The 23,611-nt window shown below is 41.1% G+C and overlaps 1 protein-coding gene across 5 annotated transcripts in view; it reads right to left on the bottom strand.

The window, feature by feature from the left end:
- Positions 1–23,611, bottom strand: part of ehbp1 (EH domain binding protein 1) — a 156,444-nt gene that overhangs the window by 45,824 nt on the left and 87,009 nt on the right. For all 5 annotated transcript variants that reach the window (XM_040000048.1, XM_040000050.1, XM_040000051.1 and 2 more), the window contains 4 exons: positions 19,399–20,217; positions 18,104–18,145; positions 16,863–17,009; positions 1,858–2,002 (listed from right to left, as the gene is read on the bottom strand). In XM_040000048.1, coding sequence (XP_039855982.1) covers positions 1,858–2,002; positions 16,863–17,009; positions 18,104–18,145; positions 19,399–20,217 — 1,153 coding nt within the window. The remainder of the gene's footprint in view (positions 1–1,857; positions 2,003–16,862; positions 17,010–18,103; positions 18,146–19,398; positions 20,218–23,611) is intronic.

Below are 23,611 nucleotides of genomic sequence, written 5' to 3'. Positions count from 1 at the left end.
GAAAATGCAGCAAACTCCAAAAGAGAGACAAGAAAGGTCTCTGAGTACATCGATCTGTGTGGGTTTAGTGCCTGCTCGCAAAAATATCTGACACACAAAGTGAAAATGAGACCCCAGTTTAATTTCCACCAATTCAAGGATCTGTTACCCGCCTTTCTTTTTCCAGATAAAAGACGAAGGGGGAACAAAAACCACAAAAACACGAGTGTATATTTTATTAAATTTGCACAGGGGCTCAATAGAAACAACAGTGTCTCCACATTAGGAACAAAACAAGAAAAGCACGTTAGAAGAAACTCAAATGGAACTGCATGGATAACCCACCATGGATTAAAACAATATAATCAGTACACAGTGTTGCAAGCTCCCTCCTCCGTTATTTACTACTTGGTGGGGGAGAGACCAAGAACAAAGAAAGAAGAGGAGGGAGTCAACATAACAGCATTTTGTGTGTGTGTGTTTTTTTTCCTTTTTCTAATTTGCTAGCTGCGATGTGGAGCGTGCTAGCAAGCGCCCTTCCTGCGTGGCTGGCTGAGGTCTAATTAATGGGAGGCCATGGTGATGGAGTTTGGAAAGTTTCTTTGCGGGCAGCCCGAGCTGCACTTAAAGGACTGTCAATGGCGCTGAAGGAGGAGAGGGAGAGAGAAGGAAGAGAGAGAGGGGCTAGGATTAGCCGTTCTGCTCGGCAGGCCTTGTGTATCACAGCCCACAGCATTTCTCTCTTCTCCTCGCCGCCACCGCCTCCTCCTCCTCCTCCTGTTCCCTTGTTCCGTTCTTTCCTCCAACTCCATTTTTAATGAGATCAACAATTAGTCCAATTCAGAAAAGCTGAAAGAGCAAATAAATCAAGTGCTACCCGCCCTCTGCCTCACTGTCCGTCTCCTCTTCTTCTGCCCGACATGTCGCTGAATGTTTACTCCTCGTTAAGGGATTATTTGTTTTTGATTTCTTCTTTTCTGAGCATAAAAGAAGTGCATCGCCATTTTCAGTCTTTTAGGTATTTTCTCTGACCTATCTTTTGTTGTCTAATCATCTCAAGAACATCAATGCTTAGCCGATAAACCACTGACTGGTAACTATTTTGATAAACCTTTTAATTCATCAGAAAAGCCCAATATTCTCTACTTTTCTTTTGCTTTTAATCAGTCAAACACTTTGTCTTTCTTTGTCCTCTTCACAACTACACAAGTTAGTTTAACTGCCTTTTCCACTTCTCACTCTTTGTCCTCAGCTGTCTCCTCTTTCCCTTTTCTGATCCACCTGAAGAGAATAACCAGAAAGAGGGGTGTAATGTTGAGGAATCATAAACAAATGACTCTGGAGGCCTGATAATGGTCATTACGATAATAACCCCAATTTCAAGGAAATGGAAAGCAGTGGGAAATGCACACGGGCAGCATTTGCTACCTCTGCAAGCTGTTATTAGAAGTGTCTGGTGTTTTGAGCATAATTTGGCCACACAATGCGTTGTGTTGATTAACAATTACTGGGTGAACGAGACGAGGGAGGACTTGCAGGGCAAACTGCTTGTTTGAATATAAGGGTGGTGCTTTTTAGACCCGCGGCTGTTGTCAAATGACATTTTGTTTTTCTCTGAGGATTAAGTAGAACCCCTTTAGAGAGCATAATGGAAATGTGTGTGTCTTAGCATGTGTGGATGAAGAAAGTGAGTGCATGTCGAAAGCATGCTACTGTGACATTTCTTTTGTATTACAGCCCATGAGCATTAGTGAATGTTAGTTAATTACAAATGCTTTTAACAAAACTCTGAAAGTGTGCTAATGTGGATAAATAAAGTGCGAATGGAAATGATGACTCTATCAAGACTTCATGTTTGTTGCTGCTGTGTGAGCTGACCTCCAGCAGTGCCCGCCTTGCCACCTTTACCACTGCTTGATGGATCCAGCAGGCTCATGTCGGACATCTTGACTCCGGATCGAGCCTCGGCTATCAGCTGCCTGGCTCGTTCTCTCAGCTGTCTTCGCCGCTCAGCATCCCGCTCCTGCACACATGAGTAAAAAACTCTCAGGGACTTTTGGACAGATACATATTTAAAAAGAAAAAAAAAAAAATCACGCATTTATTTCCACATCATTGCATCATTTTAAGAAGGTATTGATGTTATAACTGTTATTTAGATATATATGACTGCTTTGCTCAATGGTCTATCATTGTTTTAGGGCTTTATAAGCCCGCTGAATTAAAGCATGCCATATGCACACTGTATATATAGTAACTACTTCTCCATCCTTTATTTAATTGGTAACTTACTCCAAAATCTTTGCACTCTGTACCTGAACATGCTATACATGTTGTTACTGTATGTTGATATGGTGATGTCAGTATTGTCTGTCGTCTACTCTGTTACATACACTGAGAGTAAAGAAATAACTGTAGCCCAATTCCTTTTATGTGTATACAAACGTGGCTAATAAAAATGATTCTGATATTATTGTATCGCTCTTTGGCCTAGAGACAAGTCAGCAATCATCTGGCAAACACCAGTCAGAGAGAAAAATAAGTATGCCCCAACTGGTTGCAAATGGTGGCGGGAAGTCCCCATTCACACAGGCGACCAGTAGACTAGAGACCAGTCAGTGACCCCCGGTAACCAATGGTTGCTAGAGAAAAGTATATATTCTGCAGTCCGCTAGCAACCAAATCAATCGCAAGGATGGTTTTAGGTGCAGCACCATCTTTGCAGCAATTTTCACCCCGTGACAATGAAACTGAGAATATATATTTTTCCCTAGCAACCAGAGGTTGCCAGAAGGTCACCGACTGGTCTATACTTATGTGCAACTGATCAGCCTCAATGACCCTAACTAGCTAGTATTACCCAGCAATGATGGTATAACCTTATAAATGCGCAATTATTAGTGTAATAAACTGCCTATGCTTAAGAAATCACTGTGTTCAGTGATGTTTTCCTACTTGTAAATTTCCTACTTGTTGTTCTTACTCCTTGCTGACTATAGCACTTATGATGGTACTTGAGCGCATCTGAAAAATCATCATGCATGAAACTATGATCTGTACACACCTGGTACTTCACCAAGCCCTAAAACGTAAACAAAACAAGTCTTAAAAATAATAAAAAAGTTTTGTTATGAAAAGCATGTACACCTTTCACTGCGTTATGGAGCTAGCAGCACAGAGATAGGCACACGCACCATCTTGGCTCTAGACAGATACAGTATTGAGCTGTCACCATCACAGCAATGGCAGAAATGCCATTTTCTGGTCGATCCAATCTGATCCCCCTGATAACACACACACACACACACACACACACACACACACACACACACACACACACACGAAAACCTTGATGATGTCAATTGGCAAGCACTTAACAGATGATGACCCCACCAAGCAGCACCCTCACTGGGCAGGCCATCACTACATACAGTAACCAGGCAGTAGTAAACAAACATCCTGGACAGGTAATTTAAAATGACAGGAATGTCAGCGGGTGATTTCCAGAAAAATAGGGGACCAAAAGTAGATCAAAATACCAGAAAAACACAAGAGTGAATGCAACTGAACGGCACTGAAAACAGATGGGAAAAGTTATAAGAGAATATACTGACTGAATTTAATAAACATGAAAATGCCTGCATGACTTAAGCCACTGCAGCAGAAGTTAACATAAACTCATCTTTTCCACGACTCAATCTTTAAGCACAAACACACACAAACTCCTAAATTTGCCCCCCCCCCTCACCCAAACACAGCCACATACGACCCAGGGGAGAATGAAGCTGCATTTTTCTGTCACTGCTCTCCCTCCCTGTGGTTTCCTGTTAATCAGCCTTCTCCATATTGAGGCAGGGGTTTTAGGGCTGGCCTATTGAAGCCGCCCATTTATCCATTAACAAAACAAGCAGCGCCCGCTAATGAGCTACATCTCTCCATTTCCATGTCAATTGTTTGTTTGTAGCCATTGTTTGGCGGGGACAATGGGGTTGTATTGTAAATGACAGCAACCCTAATGCACTCTGTGTATGTGTATGAGAGAGAGCCCAGGGGGATGCCCACAGGGAGACGGGAACACACCTTAGAGAGAGAGTGATTAAAAAAAAAAAAAAAAAAAAGGCAGTGGCAGAAGAAAAGAAGACAGAGAGAGAGATAAAGAGCAAGCAGAAAAATAAATGATGACACTACTTAAAGAAAAACACTTCTCTCCCAGGTCTCAGTATCTAACAAAACAAGGAATTCATAAATATATTTTGTTAGCACTTAAAAAAATGAACAAGAAACTAAACAAACAGGAAAAGGATCAAATATATCCCGAAAACTGTTTCTGAACTGTTTAAAAATTAGATGTCTAGACTATATTACCCATTATAAAACACATTTAGTAGTTACATGTATCAGTTTTTCCTAAGTAGAGGAAAAAAGGAAAAGCATTTCATAGGAAAATCCCTACCTTTTTTTTTTTTTTTTTGTAAATAAAATGATTTATGAAATTACTTACTAAAATGATTTTAACCATTTTTTGTTAGCAAGGGGTTAATGTACTTAAGGATAAGAAGTTTTTTTAATATATATATATATATATATATATATATATATATATATTAAAAAGAAAAGGTAGTTTTGGTCAAATCCAAAATCATTACCTTTACCCTCAGGTGGAGCCACCCACAAAAGTCATCTAACTGTGAGCAGGAAAAACCCTTTCAAGGGGTTGATGTTGTAAATTAGCTCTGGATATAGACATCAGAAATTATATCTGCAACTGCAAATGTTTCCCTCATAACTAAATTATAAAATAAGAACCTGAATCCAGACTCAATTTAGTTTGCTTATGGACTTATAACCAACAAAGAGCTGTTTATTATTTGTCTAATAGCACACACGTAGGTTGTTACGTGAAAACAAAGGAGGGAGAATCAGTAAAACACAAAAAAGAAAATGCTTTATATCTGGTCTGTGCCATGATCATAACAGTTATTAAGTTGTTTGTGGGACACAGAAGACTTTCAGATTTCAAAATGGGCCCTCTTGGTTGGAGGATAAAGGGGAGCCTAAGCAAGTTTGAGTATCTCTGGGTCTTATTCAGGATTGATAAGAAAGTGGAATGACAGGTGGACCAATGGATTGGTGCAGCGTCAGCAGTTATCAGGGAACTGTACCCAAATGTTGTGAAGAAGAGAAAGCTGAGCCAACAGCCCAATCCATCTACATTTCAACCTTCACCTATGATATCTGGGAAAGAGTATAGCTGAAACCAAGGTCATCTGTAGAATGGCTGGACTGAGCCTTAAAGAAACTCTGACGTCTTTACTGATGAGCGTGTTAATGAGAGACTCAACTCTTTCTGTGGACTTGTAGATTCAAAAGAACAATAATAGCGACAACCAAGAGTGAGACTTCCCAACAGGAGTTCGTTAAACGTGGGTGATACTACTATGTCCATCCTCTATATTGTTTGTGTCAAACGTTGGGATGTAGCACGGTATGATCCCAAATAGGTGTTTTCTGTTTTGTCACATTCTCATAACAGTATCACACAGAGAGAAACTGCTTTTTCTTCTTTATACTTTCCATCCTTACTTTTTATTATGTTAAAGAAGCATGCTTCTCCCACTTTTTATAAATGCAAAATAAACAGTAATGTCACTAACGGCCTTCTGGCTATGGACTGGTTCCGATACACAATCTGGCCTTTACAGATATGGACAACTACCAGTTCAAGAGTGCCTGTGTGTGTTGTACCATTTTATATAGACATATAGCCCACACAGCCCCCCCCCCCACTCCATAAAAACATCCCATTGCATTATTGTTGTTAGCCATTTTGGGGACAGGAAATGGGAAATTGACTTTGCCTATCCAGAGGCAAGGATTAACACTATGCTACTATAAAATGCATCTAACCACCGCCTGGCTCCCTCAGCTAAGGAACCGACAGAGTGTGTGTGGTGGGTCGGTGAGGGGGCAAAGGATAGGAGAGGAAGGGCTTTTTAAAAAATGTGAAACTGTGTGAAAGACAAGAAAGACAAAGTTTGTCATATAAAATCCTTTTGTGGCATTAACTTTTACAGACGTTGATGTCTGTATGTGCATTCTGTGTTGGTAACGTTAAGAAATTAACAATGAAGAGTATAAGACGACTTTCTTTAAGAGTCTGCACAAAAACTTCAGAATGCTAAAGAGAAATAAACAGTGGTCGTGATAATAAGACTTAAACATGTTTTGTTGCCCCACTTGGTCAAAAAAGGCTCTTTTGATGGTTTAAAGGTCTAAATAATGTAGACTTGGGTGAGGAGAGGTCGTTTCTGGTTACTGTCAAATTTCTAATTCTTTCTCAAAACCTGTTGAGATTTATTTTGGCCACTCAAGTGTTACCACTGCTGCAATTCCAATTACAACTCATTGTTCTGTAGCAACACAATATGCCAGAAGTTTAGGGAAGAGTAGCTGAGCATGTGGAGATTAAATGCTACCTAGTGGACATAATGTTAAAATTAAGTGGTGATTACACTCAGTACTTTCAAGTTGGAAAGTGGCAATAGATACAACAGTGCTTTAACTTGGTTGGACAAGACAACAACAAAGGTGGATCCAAAAAGCCACGGGAATGCAACTTAATAAAAACAAACAAACAAGCAAAACACCAAAAACAAAAGAAAAAATAAAAGCAGCAGAAAAATCATTACGTGATCAAAGCCGGGATGAAAAAGCAAGAATGAAAAAAAGAGGAGAAAGCTTGTCAGCTGGTGGTCGGTGGGCAGCACAGCTTCAAGAATGGAAACCCAGGAGGAATAGAGACTTTTCTTTTTTAAATGGCGACAGCAAGAACAATCCTCCACTGTCTTCCACTGACTGCTGGGAACATCCAGTGGAAGAGAGGCTGAACGGATGAGTGCGAGTCTGAGACAGAGGGTTCCTCTGTGGGCTTGGCGTCGAGTGAGGACCTCTCTCCGCTCTGGAAGCTCTGTCTGAGCAAGGGGAGCAGGTTGTCGCCTTGGTTGCTCTTTTCTGGGCAAGTAGAAAGAGGGAGGGAGGGAGAGAGGGAGGGCACGCACCACTGGTCATGTACAGAGACCTGGCGTGGGCACACAGTCATGCCACGCACACACACCCACACCAACACTAAGGGACGCGCACACAATCACTATCTAAAAGGGTTTGCCAACCTCCCAGATAGCCAGCCAGTCTGGCAGCCAGTCATGCAGCTCCAGACATTTGTCATGACAGGCTAATTCACAGTCAAGAGGTGCTTTAGGTCTCTATCTTGTCCAGACTCACACACTCACACTAAAGAACCACAGAACACGCATGCACACACCAAGCCAATCAAATAGTCATGTAATCACACACTCTTCAACAATGTTTAAAAGCCACAGAGATTCAGGTAGAAGTCAGTTAGTAGTTAAACTCTGATTTTCTGTTACCATATCACCATGTGCCTACTTATGATAATCACAACAAGAAATGTCATTTACATAGAATTATTCAGCAACAAATTAGTCGAAACATCACTAAATACAGAAAGCATCTTTATGAACCTTCAAGCAACCACACAGGAATGCCCACAGATACAGTCCACTATAGTTTCAATAGTTTCTATGCAAAGAATTGTTAAAGTTAGAAACTTAGATTTTATTAGACAGCCATCTGTTACTTGTTACAAAATATTTGTTATATTTTCAGTAACACTAAAATGATCTATTATAGTATGCTCATATCATTTTAACACCTAAATATATAAGATCTGGTGACTCAGCATTACTTAATCAACAACAAATATAATGAAGTTATGGTTACGGATGAGGTTATAAGGTTATGGATGGATAACTAATACTTCAACATCTACAAAGATGCTGAAAGGCCAGTCTTCCCAGATCCTTTCTGGAATGTTATCCTCAGAGTAAAACACAGCTAATGCAGGTATTTACAGCTCTATATGCTGGGATGAGCGAGCAGATTAAGGTGGAAAGGAACAAACATCATCATCCTCTTGGTGACAGGGAGGAGTGGGATTTATGGGAAATGTGGTTTTCCAGTTTATAAAAAAAAAACCCCATCTAAACAAAGAGCAGAGATTTTTGTTTGGCTTAATTATCTGTTTATTCCACTGAAAGGTGCAATGCCAGTATTTTTGACAATATTACCAAATTAATAAATCTAATATTTTTCCTCAAATTTAGGTTAAAAACAGAAATGGAAAAGAAGGGAGAGGGAGTGAGAGAGGAAGAAGGGGAGGGAGGGAAAGGGAGAGCTTATCGGCTGGCTCCAGACAGAGTGCGCGGATCAATGGGCGTGCGAGGCCCACAGCGATCAATGCATTTGATAAAGATAAAGAAGAGCCACTGTACATGGCTATCAAAGAACCAGGACACAGCCTAATTATGATTCGACGGGTGCGTGCCCATGATAGGGGTCTGTGTGTGCCTGTATGTGTGTGTTATATGTACATAAATATAAATTTGAGAGATGTCGGCGTGGAATTTGAGCAGGAGTGCGGCTTATGCACCTGTGTGTTAGTGTATACATTTAAGTGTGTGTTTATGTGCAACTGCAAAGATGCAGGAGTGGTGTGCAAGGTTATGTCTGAGGTTTTAAGTACAGTTAGGTCCGTAAGTATTTGGACAATAGCCGGTGCTACAAATACTGCACTACAGTGGATTTTAAATCAGATAATCAAGATGAGATTGAAGTTTTTCAGCTTTAATTGAAGGGGTTTAACATAAGTATTCCATTAAAGGTTTAGAAATTACAGATATTTTTATACATAGTCTCCTATTGTCAGGAGCTCAGACGTAATCAGACAAACTGAGATAATCATGATCATGAGCCATTTCTCTCCTCCTCCATATGTTTCTCTTGACATCATTCTGTTACAAGTTCATCCTGGTTTCATCTGTTTGACGATTACTCAGAACTGTGCGGTCTCTTTAAGCTGTTTTTGCCCTTCTTAGCCTCGAGTGTAACTAGTAGTTTAAATCTTGTTTTAAATCCTCTCTATATGCATTCATGAAGGCATCTCTTGATTTAAGACTTTGACAATGTCAAAAGTGTTCTTGACTTAGTTAGATGTTGTGAAGTATTTTTTCTTATCATGAACTTTTGTTGTCTTCTGTGGTCTCTCAGGACTTGGGGTGTCTCTTAGCTGGCCAGTGTATTCCCTATTTTTGAGAAAGTACCAGATTATTGATTTGTCTCCTCCTCATGTTTTTACGGTCTCTCTGATGAGTTTATTTTGTCTTTTTCATACTTACGAACTCCCCCTCATTTGCACTGACATTTCTAGTCCTCATTGAGAGATCTAGAAAAGCGCAATGAACTGTAAGTTCAAAAGTGGAATAAATTCAGATATTATATCTTCTTCATGTGTCATTAAATAGTGAATGCGGGAACAAGCCCACCTGGCCATCAACCTGCTTGTCCAATTACTTTTGAGCCCTTGAAAGTGGTGGGCTATGTATAAAAAAGCAGTACTTTTGGTAAATGTCTTGAAATGAAGCGAAAAGTCTGAATTTCAATCATACCTTGATTGTCTGATTAAAAATCCGCCGTGGTGGTGTACAGAGCCAAAATGATCTGTGGTTCGAGAACATAAAAATCTAGTTTTTGTTTATACATGCTGTATGTGCAAAATCTTTTTGGTATCTCTTACTTGTTAACAGTTGAAGCAGCAGTGGAATCATGTGTGAATGACACAGGAGACATTTTGCATGAAAACAAATTCATATGGTTTGTATACGACAGAATATTGTTTTGAAGTACTGAGTATGTGGCACAAATGCAGAAGAACAAAGGTGTGCGTTTAAAATTCAGCTGATTTTTTAATAATGAGCAAATACGTTAGTGTGTTTGACTTTTGAAGTTCTGTTTAACTGTGGTTCCATAGTTGAATTAACAATTTGCCCTCAGCACAGTGTGTAAGCCGGTGTGTATACTTAACAAAGGACACTTGTACAGTAGGACAGGTAGAACAGGTTGAGTGGGGACATGCACACAAAAGTCAGAGGAGATTGTCGTTCTGACAGACGAGTATGATGGGAAGGTTCTGCCCTTTAAATAGACAGGATAATTGCTGGGGAGAGAGAGACAAAAAAGGTGAAGGGGGTGAGAGAGGAGGCGGCGGAGGGACATAGTAATAGAGAAACGGAGAACATGAGATCAACTCCCTGCCCCCTTTTGAAGAAAACAGAACTCACTTTAGAAGTTATGGCCTGTGTTAGTTCCACTACTGCTTCCTGAGAAAGTTCTCGAAAGTGCCGGGGTTGAGGCGGAGACATTCACTGAGGCACTATAGCTTATTCCAGACAGACTGGTGTGTTTGTGCAGGTCCAGTGATAACAGTTGTTAGTCAAAATAGCTGTTAAAATACAATGCAAGCAGTTTGTAACAGGTCATTGTACCATGTCTGACAAACCCATTCGTACCAGATAATGTTTTTAATTAATCAACCGATTAATTTTCCTCAGTACTGTTCCAAATACTTCAAATGATGCATTAAAAAAGTCAGATCAGTTTCTCTTTAATATCCTTTGTGTATCACTAAGGCTTCCATGTTTCAGACTTCCTCCGACTGAAAAAGTTCACTTTAATTTCTGGTCTTAATTGTTATTTCATTTATTTAGAATATTTTGTTTATTGCATTGTTCTTTCTTTCTTTGTTTACTAAACGAGTTTGTTATTGTTAAAAACCAAACCAAACTCCACAGACGCTCATTTTAAAAGGATCGACTTAACAGCATTTATATATACGCTTTCATCTTCACAAAAAGAAAATGGGCTTCAATGGATAGATTTTACCTTCATAAAAACTCTGAGTGAAGTGATTTTAGAGGCCTGATTGTTTTAACTGTCCTGAGCCAGGGAGCTGGAGCCAGCAGACATTGGCTAGGCCTATGCATAAAATTAAGTGTCATAACTATACTGTTGAAACGGACCATTGAACAAATATGCAGGTCCTTTTTGACTTTGAGTCTATTTTTTTCCTTGAGTTACGCAGACATCATGGTGCATCCTACATAACCATTCTGCATTGTGACCAAGATCACATCATTGTTGAGTCACAATGCCTTTGTTTTGCATCAATTTTTAAACGTTCTCTAAACTTGATACTTTATGAATAAAATACAGAGAACAAAGCAGAACAAAACGAGGGAGAAAGTAAAAAAGGCAAAACACCAGTGTTAGAGGATGGACATGAAAAACATTTGACACTTCCACTTGGTCAAACGTGAACAATATAACAAAGAGAGAAAGGAGGAGAGGTACATGTGTTCAGGAGAGGTATGTAAGTGTAAGTGAGTTACCGCTTTCTTCTCTGATGGCTTGATCAGCTCTTGTGATGCAATTCAGAGAGCTGTCTTTCTCTTGCTCGTTAACACACACGCACACACACACTCGATTTAGAGACTGCCTTTGATCTCCACTCCAGCCAATTCGGCCATGACACATACCCACACACTCCAAGACAAGCACGCACACATAGTCCAAAGAAACTCCCCACCAAACTATTTAGTTTCATTAGGGGCAGATTCTTCAAAAAGGACAGAGAACAAGAAGAAGAAAGGAGGGGGTGAGGGAAGGAAGAAGAGGAAGAAGAGAAGAGGGAAAAAAATGAGAACTGGGAGAAGAAAGGCACTGCAGCCACATTAAAATGAGACCTGGAGAAAAACTATTACTGGTGGGAGAAAGCTGAAAAGGAGAGTAGATGGAGGAGGAGGGGAGTAAAGAACAGTGTGTGAACATAAAGTGTGGGCAAAAAAGGAGAGTGCATATGGCCATATTTGCATTTTCAAAACAGACATTTCTTTCCTCTTTCTGCTGCACAGACAACCCTTTACTGGTTGGATTTTCAATGGTCAAATCCATGAGAACAAAACTGAAATCAGAATATGTGAGGACTAAGATTATTTTTTCAGGATTATTTTAGTTTATGTAAAAAGAAGGGACCTGTTATAATGGGCCACTGGTGAGGACCTGAATGTAATGCTTCCAAAATAAAACAGGAAGAACTCACACACAACTTCCATGTTCGGCATTTGAAAAGGTTCCTAAAAATGACAATGTTCAGCCAGAAGGCTTTGTTTTGGTCCCAAATGTCAAAATAAATGGAGGAAGGAAGGAAAGACAAAATACTAACCTGTTATAATGAAATTAAATAAATAACACACAATGTGTTTTTCTTTTAAAGGGACTTTTACACAAGGTTCAGTCAGAGGGCCTTGGGTAAAAGGTAACCTTTTTAATGGCTCTTGGATATTTTCTTTATTGTTTTTTTTTTTTTTTTGAATAATAATAATTTAATTTTTTTTACATACATCACAGTACAGCCAGAGGGCTTTGTTTTGGTCCCCAATTTAAAACAGAATGAAATCTAATTCAGAAAGAAAGGAGGACATGACAGACGAGTCAGAATGAGAGGACAGACAGCAGATGGGAGTGAGTGACAACACCCACAGGTCACAACAGCAGAGACCCAGGAGTCCTCTCCACTGCTGAGGAGAAGGAAGAGGAATAAGGGGGGTGATGGGGGAAGAAGGGGAGGAAGAGGTGGTTGGGGTGCTGGTCGGCAAAAATCAAACGGGACCCAATTATAGGAATCACAACGAGTCAGTGAGCAGGGAAACTCTCTTACCTGGAAAACACCGAGGCATTTGCGTGCACTCTTGAACGCATTCCACAAGCAAAGCACACACATACTCAAAGACACACACACACAAAATAAAAAAAAGACGTTCAAATATGCACAGGTGCTACAAATCTGCACACATATACACACACACACACACAAATTTCTGCTTTACAGTTTTCTGCAAAGGAACACACATAGTTGCACATTTTGCTTTGTGGGTCCACATGCACACACACTTCTCCCCAAACCAAGTGTGGATCCTGATAATTAGCCTGGCCAGGCCGGTGTGAAATTACTGTTCTCATCTGCTAATGGATGAGAAGACCTGAAGTGAACAGACACACAGAGACACGCACACACACACCTCTTATTAAAAGAATAACAGTGGGAAAGTCCAAAGAGCAAAAGAAAGACTAAAACCAAAACTGGGGATGTCAGGACTAAGGACAAAAAAAAAGTCTAGATATTTTTAGGAAAGCTCATTAATTACCCATTTGGCTACTGCTTAGGTAGGGGGTGGTGACATTACAACATTACAAGACATCTGCACCACTGACTACTGATATGTTGTGAAGGCCACCTATGAGGAGGAGGAGGAGGTGGTGAGGCCAACGCTGGTGAGCACAGAACAATTAGTAGTACTGGTCATCCATCAAAGACTACAGAGAGAGGACAGACAGAGATAAATAAAGAGATGGGAAAGGAAAGAACTGGGGCTCGAAGTCAAAAATCTGACATGAAAGAGAAATGGAGTGAGGAGGAGAGAGAAAGACTGAGAAGGCAGGGAGAAAGAGAGGAACCTGTGACCTTAGATGAAAGAAGCAGTGACTGTGGGCTACAATTAGGGATGGCAGGAGGGAGAGCATAGGTCAGGAGAACAGGGCTACACACACACACACACACACACACACACACACACACACACAGCAAACAAGTGTCTAACACATTGTTCGTGCTATGTTCACATGAATAGATGAAGACCTGATTTTAGTACAGATAGCTAGTATAGCTAAGCTTGATCATGTATCAGTTTGTATATGTTTCTGAGGTTTCTGTCACATTTAGTGTTAGCTGTGGGGAAAGAAGGTTTCAAACCTAAAACCTAAGTAGCATAACTAGTCTCAACACTCAAAGGGATGTCCTACAGTGTTAAATAGTAAATAACGATTGCTTTTTTTAACATTTGAGATGTATGTCATAACACTCTGGGTAATCAATCTCCAATTAATCACTGTTTCACACCATCCCACTTAGACAACATTTTGGCCTGGCCCAGCAGCTGAATAAGCTTTGATTTTTTAAATTTCTATATTAAATCTCACCTGAGTTGATCTTTTTTTGATCTAATCAGTGCACAAGTGTAAAAACAGGAAAAATTAAATCTCTTAAAAATGCCAGAAAAATGAGCCATTTTAACTTCTAACTTCTTTAGAGCTGGCAGACAAAATAAGTAATAGCTCATTTTATCTCTGAAGACAACTCCTGAAATACTGCTGACCAGTGTAATATAATTAGCACTAAAACTATGAGTTTTCTGGAGTATCAGTTTTTCGATAAAAGAGAACTGCATTATCATATAAAAATCCTGACACCTGCAGCTTTGTGTACGACATGATTTCAGTTAAAAGATGACACCTGATGACTCATTTGTCGTTTGTGCTTTGAAAGCTATACGCCAAAGCAGCTAATGTAAGCCCCACCTTTCCCTCACATTAGCCGTTTCCCTTGAAGAACGAAGCCTGCTTTAGCTGAATTAAATTATACCCTATGCATGCTAAACCGCAAAGCACCTACTTAGACAGATGGAGAGTTAAATGGGAAAAGCTTGGGCCTCTCCAGCTGATAACACAGACACACACACACTCATGCTAATCAAAACAAGACATCAAGTAATCTAATCTGAATCACTAACAATTATCAGCACATTGGCCTCGAGGCCAGTCGTATTCCTTTGATCAATGTTTTCTATTAAAAAAAGTGTAAACAATTCAATATCTCCCTCCCACCCCTCCTGCTTCCCTTCCTTTTTTATGCAGAGGAGTGTGTGTGTGTGTGTGTATGTGTAAGTAAGTGTGTGTTTAGGGGTTATTAACCAATTGTCCTTGGAAATGAGTGAGGAAATAAGGAGGAGAGAGAGAAAGAGTGGAGGGGTGGGTTTGCCTACTTTAAGGAGCTAATCTAAGTGAAGTCCGCCATCTTGCCAGACAACAAGGGACAGAAGAGGACCTTTTTTTGTGGCTAAGGAAATATATCAGCACTGCAACAGCTTTGAAAAACTCTTTTAATTTGCTTTCTTCCACTGAAGACTTTTAACGGCTCCCAGTCCTTGGAAGGTCCTCGTTTATTTCCTCAGATTATGCCGAACTGGTTATTCCTGTGGCCGGCGCACAAACATGAACAAACACCGACAACACACACATACACACTTTAAAAACATCTAATTCAAGGGCATATTTCTCTTTAAGGACTCAGGGAGCAAACGCAGGGGGCATGCGGCTGCTGCCTTTTAGATATTTCATTACCAAAAGGTATTTATTTCATTTTACCCTCAAATCCCTTGTCGTCACAATTCTCACAAGACCATATTTTTTTCTTAACCCTCCCCCTTTCCTTTTCTCTGAAATATTTGGAAACATAACGGAGGATTTGACCACAGTGCTTTCCCAGGGTAACTCCTGGTTCATCAGTGTGCCCCCTCCTCCCAGTATATTATGTTCAGTGGAGCGTGCTCAGTTCAGAGCTGGCAATTTCACTCGCATCTTCTCTAGTCTAGTTTGCTTCGCTACAGCGATTTCTGGCCCCCTTCTTCTTCTTCTTTTTTTTTTTTTAACCATGAATGTACTTTTGCTGACAGGTGTTTGTGTACAACATTTACTCAGTGTTCAGGGGAAAGTGAGGGGGCAGCAAAATTGGTGGGGGATGTCATAAAAATTGTGCAGAGTCAAGATGACCAAAGAGAGAGTCTGAGCAGAGAGAGAGAGCACGAGAGAGAGGGGGAGACATGTTTATGGTGAGAGGAGAGAGCGGAGAAGTCCATCCATATTTGAGCTTTCCACACTGACATGTTCAGGACACACAGCAGAGTGTAAGTGAGTCTCAGCAGAAGTTAATAAGGAAAAGTCTTCTCTCCTTCTCAAAGCCTTTCCTTAAAGTGTTCACCAAAGTGGGCTGCCACAGGATGAGACAGTTTGGACAAGCTTTTCCAGCATGTTGGAAGCGCAGTGAGCAGCAAATAGAGAGACTGTGGAAGTGACATGAGGGCGCTGAATAAGTTGAGGAGGTGTGGGGTCACCCTATTAGCTTTCCCTGCACACTGACGTGATGCCATACAACAAAACTCATATTCAAGCAAGCTTTTACTCACTACACAGACCTCATCCTGACACTCAGGGCCTTTCTTAGATACAATGTCCACATCTACAGTTATGTCCATATATATTTGGACACTGACACAAGTTTTTTTTTTTTTTACCTGTTCACTTAAACATATTCCAGTAATGGTTACATAATGGTCATGGCCTAATGTGTAGATAGGCAGCTTTCTTAGGAGTTGTGCCGCTCAGTTTTTAATTGGAGTACTTTGACTCAAGGGTTATTTCATGTGCAAGTGACGAAACTCCTTCGTTATGTCATTATCAGTTAAGCAGAAAAAAAGTCTGGAGTTGATTTTGCGTGAGGTGCTTGCATTTGGAAGATTTTGCTCTCCATGCAGGAGAAACAGGCTATTCTTCAGCTGCGAAAACAGAAAAAAAAACCATCTGAGAAACTGCTAAAATATTAGGAGTGACAGTTTGGTATGTCCTGAGAAAGAAATAAAGCACTGGTGAACTCAGCAACGCAAAAAGATCTGGACGTCCATGGAAAACAACAGTGGTGGATGATCACAGAATCATTTCCATGGTGAAGGGAAACCCTTCACAACAGCCAACCAAGTGAACAACACTCTCCAGGAAGAAGATTTATCGATATCCAAGTCTACCATAAAAAGAAGACTGCATGAAAGTAAATACAGAGGGTTCACTGCAAGGTGCAAGCCAGTCATACGCCTCAAGACCAGACAGTCCAGATTGGACTACAGTAAAAAAGAAACATTAAAAAAAACCCAGCACAGTTCTGGAAAAACATTCTTTGGGCAGATGAAACGAAGATCAAACTCTACCAGAATGATGGTAGAACAGAGACAATTTCATTCTTTTAAGTGGACAATACCAACACCTCCAATCCCACACAGACAAAAAGGAAGGCTTGGACTTACATCACAGACACCTGCAGCTCTGTTTGGTGCAGCTGCAGCTGAGTTGGAGATGTATTTGCTGCCGGCTTTCATCGCAGCATCTCTGCGGGCCTGCTCCAAGAGGAGTCTGGCTCTCTCCTTCAACTCCTCCTGACGAGAGAGGACCTTCTACACATGTGAAAAGAGAGAGGATACACTCAGAAAACTAAAGCTATTGTAACCGAGACTGGGAAGGGTTCATTGTAATCACATTGTGCCATAAATAAGGTAAGCTTTCTTCAGCCAGGCCTCAATCACACAGACCTACAGACCGGTGACCCCCTGGCAACCTCCAGGGTTGATTGGTGAGTGATTGCTGGAGGTTGCAGGTTCCCCATAGTTGAAACTGGTTGCAAAGAGGGTGTTGCACTAAAAACCTTGTGATTTCTTTGGATGCTAGCAGATTGACGTGGTCAACTTTGATTTTCATGGAGGATGTTGACTTGTCTGCAAACTTGTCTCTACCACAGAGCGGTAGTGAAACTTTGTTGTGCATTACCACTAAAATAACAGGTTTCAAATGGGTCAACTTCAGCTTTTTACGTTTTAAAAGTCAGTGTCTTCCAGGCAAACCAGTGACAACTGTCATAAACCGCTAGTGACCAAACAAACTGCAAGGAGGTTTGAAGTGCGACAGCCTCCAGCAATCACTCGCCAACCAAATGTGCAGTAACCATTTTTCTCTAGCAATTGGTGGTTGCCAATGCGGCATAAGCATGCATGCCAGATAGAGGAAAAAATCCTGGAATGTTGTATAATAATATATAGCTTTTTTAAATCTAACTTCTTAATGATATAAAAATGAAATCATCTTTGGTATCCATACCTAGTATATCACCTGGGTAATAAGTCACAGAAGATAAAAGGAGGTTGTATACTTTTCGCATCCACGAGTCCGCTAGGGTCTACCTGGGAAGCGCAAAGGTCCATGCTGATGCCAACCGGCCTGCTTAGTTTTTGTGACTGCCTGGACTTGTTCACTGAGAATTTATATCAAAATACACCACCTATGCATGGACCCAGGCGGTTGACTTTAAGCGGACTTTAAAGAAGTATAACAGGAATGACTACTCAGCCTTTGGATCTCCAACTGTCCGTGTTTTTGCCCTATTGCTCAAGACTGCGGCCACTTCCTATGTAAGGTAGCTTCTCCTTATAATTTACCACTTGCTAATCAAGGTCTGAAGTACTAAAACAATTCATTTCTTTTAAACCATACTCACCTTCTCAGCTGGGGGGCTCGACACAGGGGCAGGTCGTGGCTCCTAAAAAGAAAATAAATCATGACTGCAGTGGTCAAAGAGGCACTCCTAATTTTCAAAGTATTTCCCCAGAAGAATGAAACCAATAATGTTGTTTAGAATGGTGAGTGATGTGTTTATCTTCAGCAGCAAACTATCACACAAGCGGCTTTCACATTTCTTTACTGGACATGCAGCAAGTGGGGGATTAATTCAGCCCTATGCTTTTCTAATCCAGGAGCAGGTATGTTCCCTATGATATGCACCCTCTGAGGGGAACCTGGGCTCATAGCCCTGTCTGGGTCCATTTGTGTGGAGAGCATGACGGCTTTGGCAAATAAGCAAACCACACACTGAAGTCAGAATTTTATCTGCAAGGTAATTCTGGGTGTATTGTAAGCAGAGCTTTTACATTTAGCAATATTACCCCAAATCTGGCCTGGATACATCCTGCTAACTAGATAAAAGCAGATCAAAATGGGATGTCATGACTGTCATAGCCCCCCGCTTGCCCTGTGACCTTTCGACTTGTAAACAACAAGCAGTAATCTGGGGTTAACCAACGCAGACAGCAGTGCATTCAGTGTGATTGTGCACACACACGCACATACAGGTGTGTGTCACAGGGTGTGTGTGAGAGACGAGATGATGTGTGCTCGGTGCAAAGCATCGCCACGCCTGAGCAGTCACGGTGCGACTGCCATCAACTGCAGGGATGAGAAATATAATGAAAAATATAATGAAATGTCAAAGCAGGGGGTTCTCCCAGTGCCTTTCATAGTCGCCACGTGTTAAAGGCTCGGCCCAGACGCGTCTGGTTCTCGGCTACAAGACAGGTGACGACAACATCTAATGCAGAACGGGAGAGTTTCAGTACGGTCATCTCTGCAACTGCATCAACGAGGTCGGGATTTGAAGCTTAGCGAGCGTCAGAAGGGAATGAATGTTCACCGTATCCTCTGTCTTTGACTGATGTAGCTGTGAAAGTTTCAATCAAATTCAGGGTGCAAGGATAAAAATGAGAACAATTCATTTAGGGGGAAAAGCAGGAATCTGCACGCAAACGCTGTCAGAATCTTAATACCTGCATTAAGCAGTTAGAATTAGTCCAGATCATACAGACTGACCCAGAGGTGTTTTAAGGCACTGGACTCAAGATTAGATGTGTGTAATTTAGTTGATTACTTTCCAACGTCATATATTTACAATGTTCAGGAAACACTACAGTGTGTTAATAAAGTATAAAGTATGAAATGTTAGGCTTCATGTGTATTTACCTGTTTGACTGGGGCATCTGTATGATTCCCTGGAGAAGAGCTGGTATCTGATGCAGGCTCAGACTCTGAGTGACGCAGGCTTGCCCTCTTTTTCTTGATGAGGTCTGCATCCCTGTTGTAGGAGAAGCCCAGTTTCGGATGGGGTGGCGAGTGGGACAAAGTAGCTCCTCTCCTGGTAGGGGACGCTGGTTCGGGAGCTCCCTCTCCTCTCTGCTCTCCTGGTTCATCCTTGTTTTGTCTTTCCTTCTGCATCTCCCTCTCCACTCGCTGTGGTAACTCACTAAGGTCTAAAGTGTTTGCTTTCTGTAGATTTCCCCTGTCCTCAGAGCCTGACGCCATCACATAGGTTGAGTTTGTTGCTGTGGAAACTAATACTGTGCGCGGTGATGGAACAGGAGGCGAGGACTGTGACAGCGCTGGAGTCGACAAGCCGGCCGGAACTGCTCCTACCTCGGCCTTCAAACCTTGCTCCTTCACCTCTCCCTCAGTAGCTTCAGCTCTGTTAGATTCAGTGGTGGCACCGCTGGCAGAAACAGCAGCCTGAGAGTCAGCCTTGCGGGGCTGCACATCGTTCAGTTCAGCGTAGAACTTGTCCTGGTCTATTGATGCATTTGTATCAGTCTCAAAGTCACCCACTTTGTAGGTGCTGCGGTTGCTGTTGGCCTCTATCTGCACCACATTGAGCTCCTCGCCAGAGAAATGGGCCCGGATCTGATACAGGTAGGTCATTACTGTTAGTTTGTCAGGAATGGCCAGCAGCACCATATCGGATGGCTCCAGGAGACGAGAGATGCCGAGGCTGGCGAAGCCGTCATATGCCTATCGAAACAAGTACGAGAATAGACAGACTTTCAGAGTATTCTTCATCACAACGAGGGCAGAGAGGGATCAAAGGGTAAATAGCAAGACAGGAGAGGCATGCTTTCTTTTTTAGACATAGATTATATTTGGTGCATTGCATACATGACCTAAGTGTGTTCGCATGTGTTTGTGCGTGAGCGACACTTTTGGCATGCCTGCTGACAGGCCACGTCAGGGATGGTTGTCCCCGATAAGGGACGTAGATACCCCAAGACAGAGAGCTTAATCCCGAAGTGTCTGTGAGTGTGTATGTGTGTCTTTATCGCTCCCCTGCATCAACATGCCCACGCTCTCCGTCACGCGTGTAATTGGTCTGATTAGAGTCTGATGAGAAAATACAGGTGTGATTATCAAGCGACACACGAAAAACCAATCCCCCATCACAAGATAGACTGAGACAGAGAGACACAGAGAGAAGGGATGAAAACCATTATCGCAGCCAATGACAGGTAAATAAATAGATTAACAGCACACAAACACACAGCCTCCATTCCTGCGCACACACAACCTCGTCATCCATCTCTCTCAGGTATCGCAGCTTGTATCTGGCCTGCTTGATAGTGTTAATCTAATTCCAACCTGTTGCTGCACCCGTTTGTTTCACTGCCTCTGTTGATCTGCTCAGTCTATCAACCCCCCCGATTTCCACCAAACCCTCCTTGATGGTTGAAGAGCCTGCTTAACTATTTACAATTTTGAGTTCTTTCCTGCTTCTTCAGTCTCTAATTTCTTGTGAAACTAGCCTCTAGAGACATTTTTTCACTTTTATTCTGGACAATATCGTAAGAAGCAGGTCGGGATACGGTCCAAAGTTGGCTTTTCTCACATGTAGCACACAGCAGGAGATAGTCTGCTTCATACCCACTCTCACTAGTGTGGAAAAAAATCCAGTGGGTTCTTCCCTGGATAAAAATGTGCACCTGCACTACTCTCACATGGGGCCTTTCTACTACTGAGCTGTTGGTTAACTCTTTACACCTAAGCATGTTTACAGCCTGGTACAATGCAGTCTTTCTATAGCAAATTTCCCACTTTACAAAAACTGCAGATGAGGGTTTTTTGTTTGTTTGTTTTATTTTATAACTTGCGTGTTCCAGTTGCATTAAGACCAAAAGTCTGAATTATCAGGGGCAAGACCAATTTCACAGACAGGTATGGTGACACAGGTGGACCTCACAGTGTCTTTGGTGTCTTCTACAGACAAGTTCGTCTAAAAAAGGTCACTTCTGGTTGTCAAAAACACAAAAAAATAAAAACAAAGGGATTAACTTGAGGCAATCACAAATCACTCATTGACATCACAGTGGCTACTTCCTTGATGCTCCTGTACAGCCGGTTTTCCTTTAAGAGATGTTAAAAGTACATGGTTTACGATGTAACTATGGCATGTATGCATGTTTTTGTAGAGTTCATATACCTGAGGCATTTCTCAATTTACAGTCAATTGGTAGAAGGACTGTTTTTCCACTCTTACCTGTTTGTTTTATTTCTACTGATCTAAAAAACTAACCATGGGTAGAATAACTATACTCACACAGGAAAATGAGGTGCATGTGAGTGCATGTACACAAAAACAAAGCAGGAAAAAAAGAAGAGATGGCGGGAAAAAAGAAAAGGGAGAACAGAGAGGGGTTTGCTTTTGCTGCGAGCCCCCCCATCCATCCCTTTTCCCTGACAGGACTGTGAAAGAAAAAAGAGAAAAGAATATGACGAATAAGAGGGCCTGATTGGGTTTCTAACACGTATTCAGGGGAGCAAAGTGTGCTTGCATTGTTCCCCTCTTGCCCAGGGTAGGCTGTGAAAGAGAGCGACAACTTTGCTGCTCAATAGGTACAGAATGAAAGAATGAGAGAAAGGAAAGCGTGAGAGTGGGAGAAAGTGAGAGCTGCATGAGGAGGAGGTCGGGGGGAGGCTCTCGAACTGGGTTTTGTTTCAGGGTCGATGTTAGTCTTGACATGCGCTACAGTCTTTTCGACCTTAGTGTCATGCTTTATTCTTCTTATATCTTCTCTTACAGTTTGAAAAGTATTGGTCGTATCGTACTGCGACAATGATGACTACTCAGCAAAGCCCTGTTGTTTTTAAGAGGATGGTGTTCAAAGGTGGTAGCCTGCAGTCTGTGACACAGTACAGCATCTCCAGTAAAGTAAAAAATTAAAGTGGCAATACAACAAAACTACCAAAACAGAGATGCCAGAAATAACAATGTACCTCTCTCTCACTTATTTCTTGCTGAAAATAACTTTTTAAAATAACTTTTAAAACGCATGTTTAGCTTTTAAATTTTAAAAACAGTAAATATAACCATAATCGTGCATACTCATAGTGGGCTGAAACAGTTATAGGGAGTAAAAAAGATGGCTTGAGCCACTTTTATGTCACCCAGACAGGCTGCAAACGTAGCTGCGCCACTCCAGGGCTGGTTTTTAGCATGGGGGGGATTGAACTTGCGACCCCCACTCCAGAGGTGTGTATTTTTACCACTACACTATCCAGTTGCACAAATAAATAGTGCTACATCACAAGAATAGTTGCCTTAAGGCACTTTATATTGTAAGGTAAAGCAAATATCAAGCGCAACAGTGTGGCTATATTTAGGAAGAACCACAGGTCTTAAAAAGAGCTGAGGAGATACGGCTGGCCTAGGAAATTTAATAAAATAATCTACTATCAAGCTTTAATGAGTCTTATTATAACTATATCATTATCTTTATTATTATTATTTTTTACTAATGAGCGAAATCCCCTCCTATGGGCCTTTGGCACTTTTTAAAATTCTCCATTCTGTGTTTTGTACTGAGCCGAACAAAATCTACTGGATACAAATTTTGTGGCTGTTAAATTACATACAGGTGATGTACATCACAAGTGAAACATGAAAAAATGGAAACAAAGAACGTAACATCACATTTGCAGAGGGATAATGAATTGAATATATTATATAGTTATTATAAAAATATATAAAAATATATAGATGTTAATAATCACTGTATGTGTGATGACTGCATTTACATAAATACACTATGCTTATTACAGTTAAGATTCTGCTATATAAATATAAACAAAATGCAATAAAACACTTTATATGATTCAACAAGTATGTATGAGAAGTTCCTAGGCCCTGCCACAAATACATGTGAATGCATACTAGTACTGCAACCCTAATAATATTAGTTGAGCAAACTTATGTTAAATCAGGCCACCCCCCCAAAAAACATCCAACTCTGGATACACTTAGCTTGGCAAAGCTAACTCCTCATTCAGAACAAGCTCAGTCACATGAGTAAATACAGGACATCAACCTCCATGTATGTACAAAAAACATGGTAGTTGCCTGATTGTATTGAATTTT

Source organism: Simochromis diagramma, unplaced genomic scaffold, assembly GCF_900408965.1.
Source record: "Simochromis diagramma unplaced genomic scaffold, fSimDia1.1 OVJJ01000596.1, whole genome shotgun sequence".
Taxonomy (NCBI): Eukaryota; Metazoa; Chordata; class Actinopteri; order Cichliformes; family Cichlidae; genus Simochromis; species Simochromis diagramma.
The sequence above is the reverse complement of the archived record's forward strand: the minus strand, read 5'-3'. Positions and strand labels throughout refer to the sequence as shown.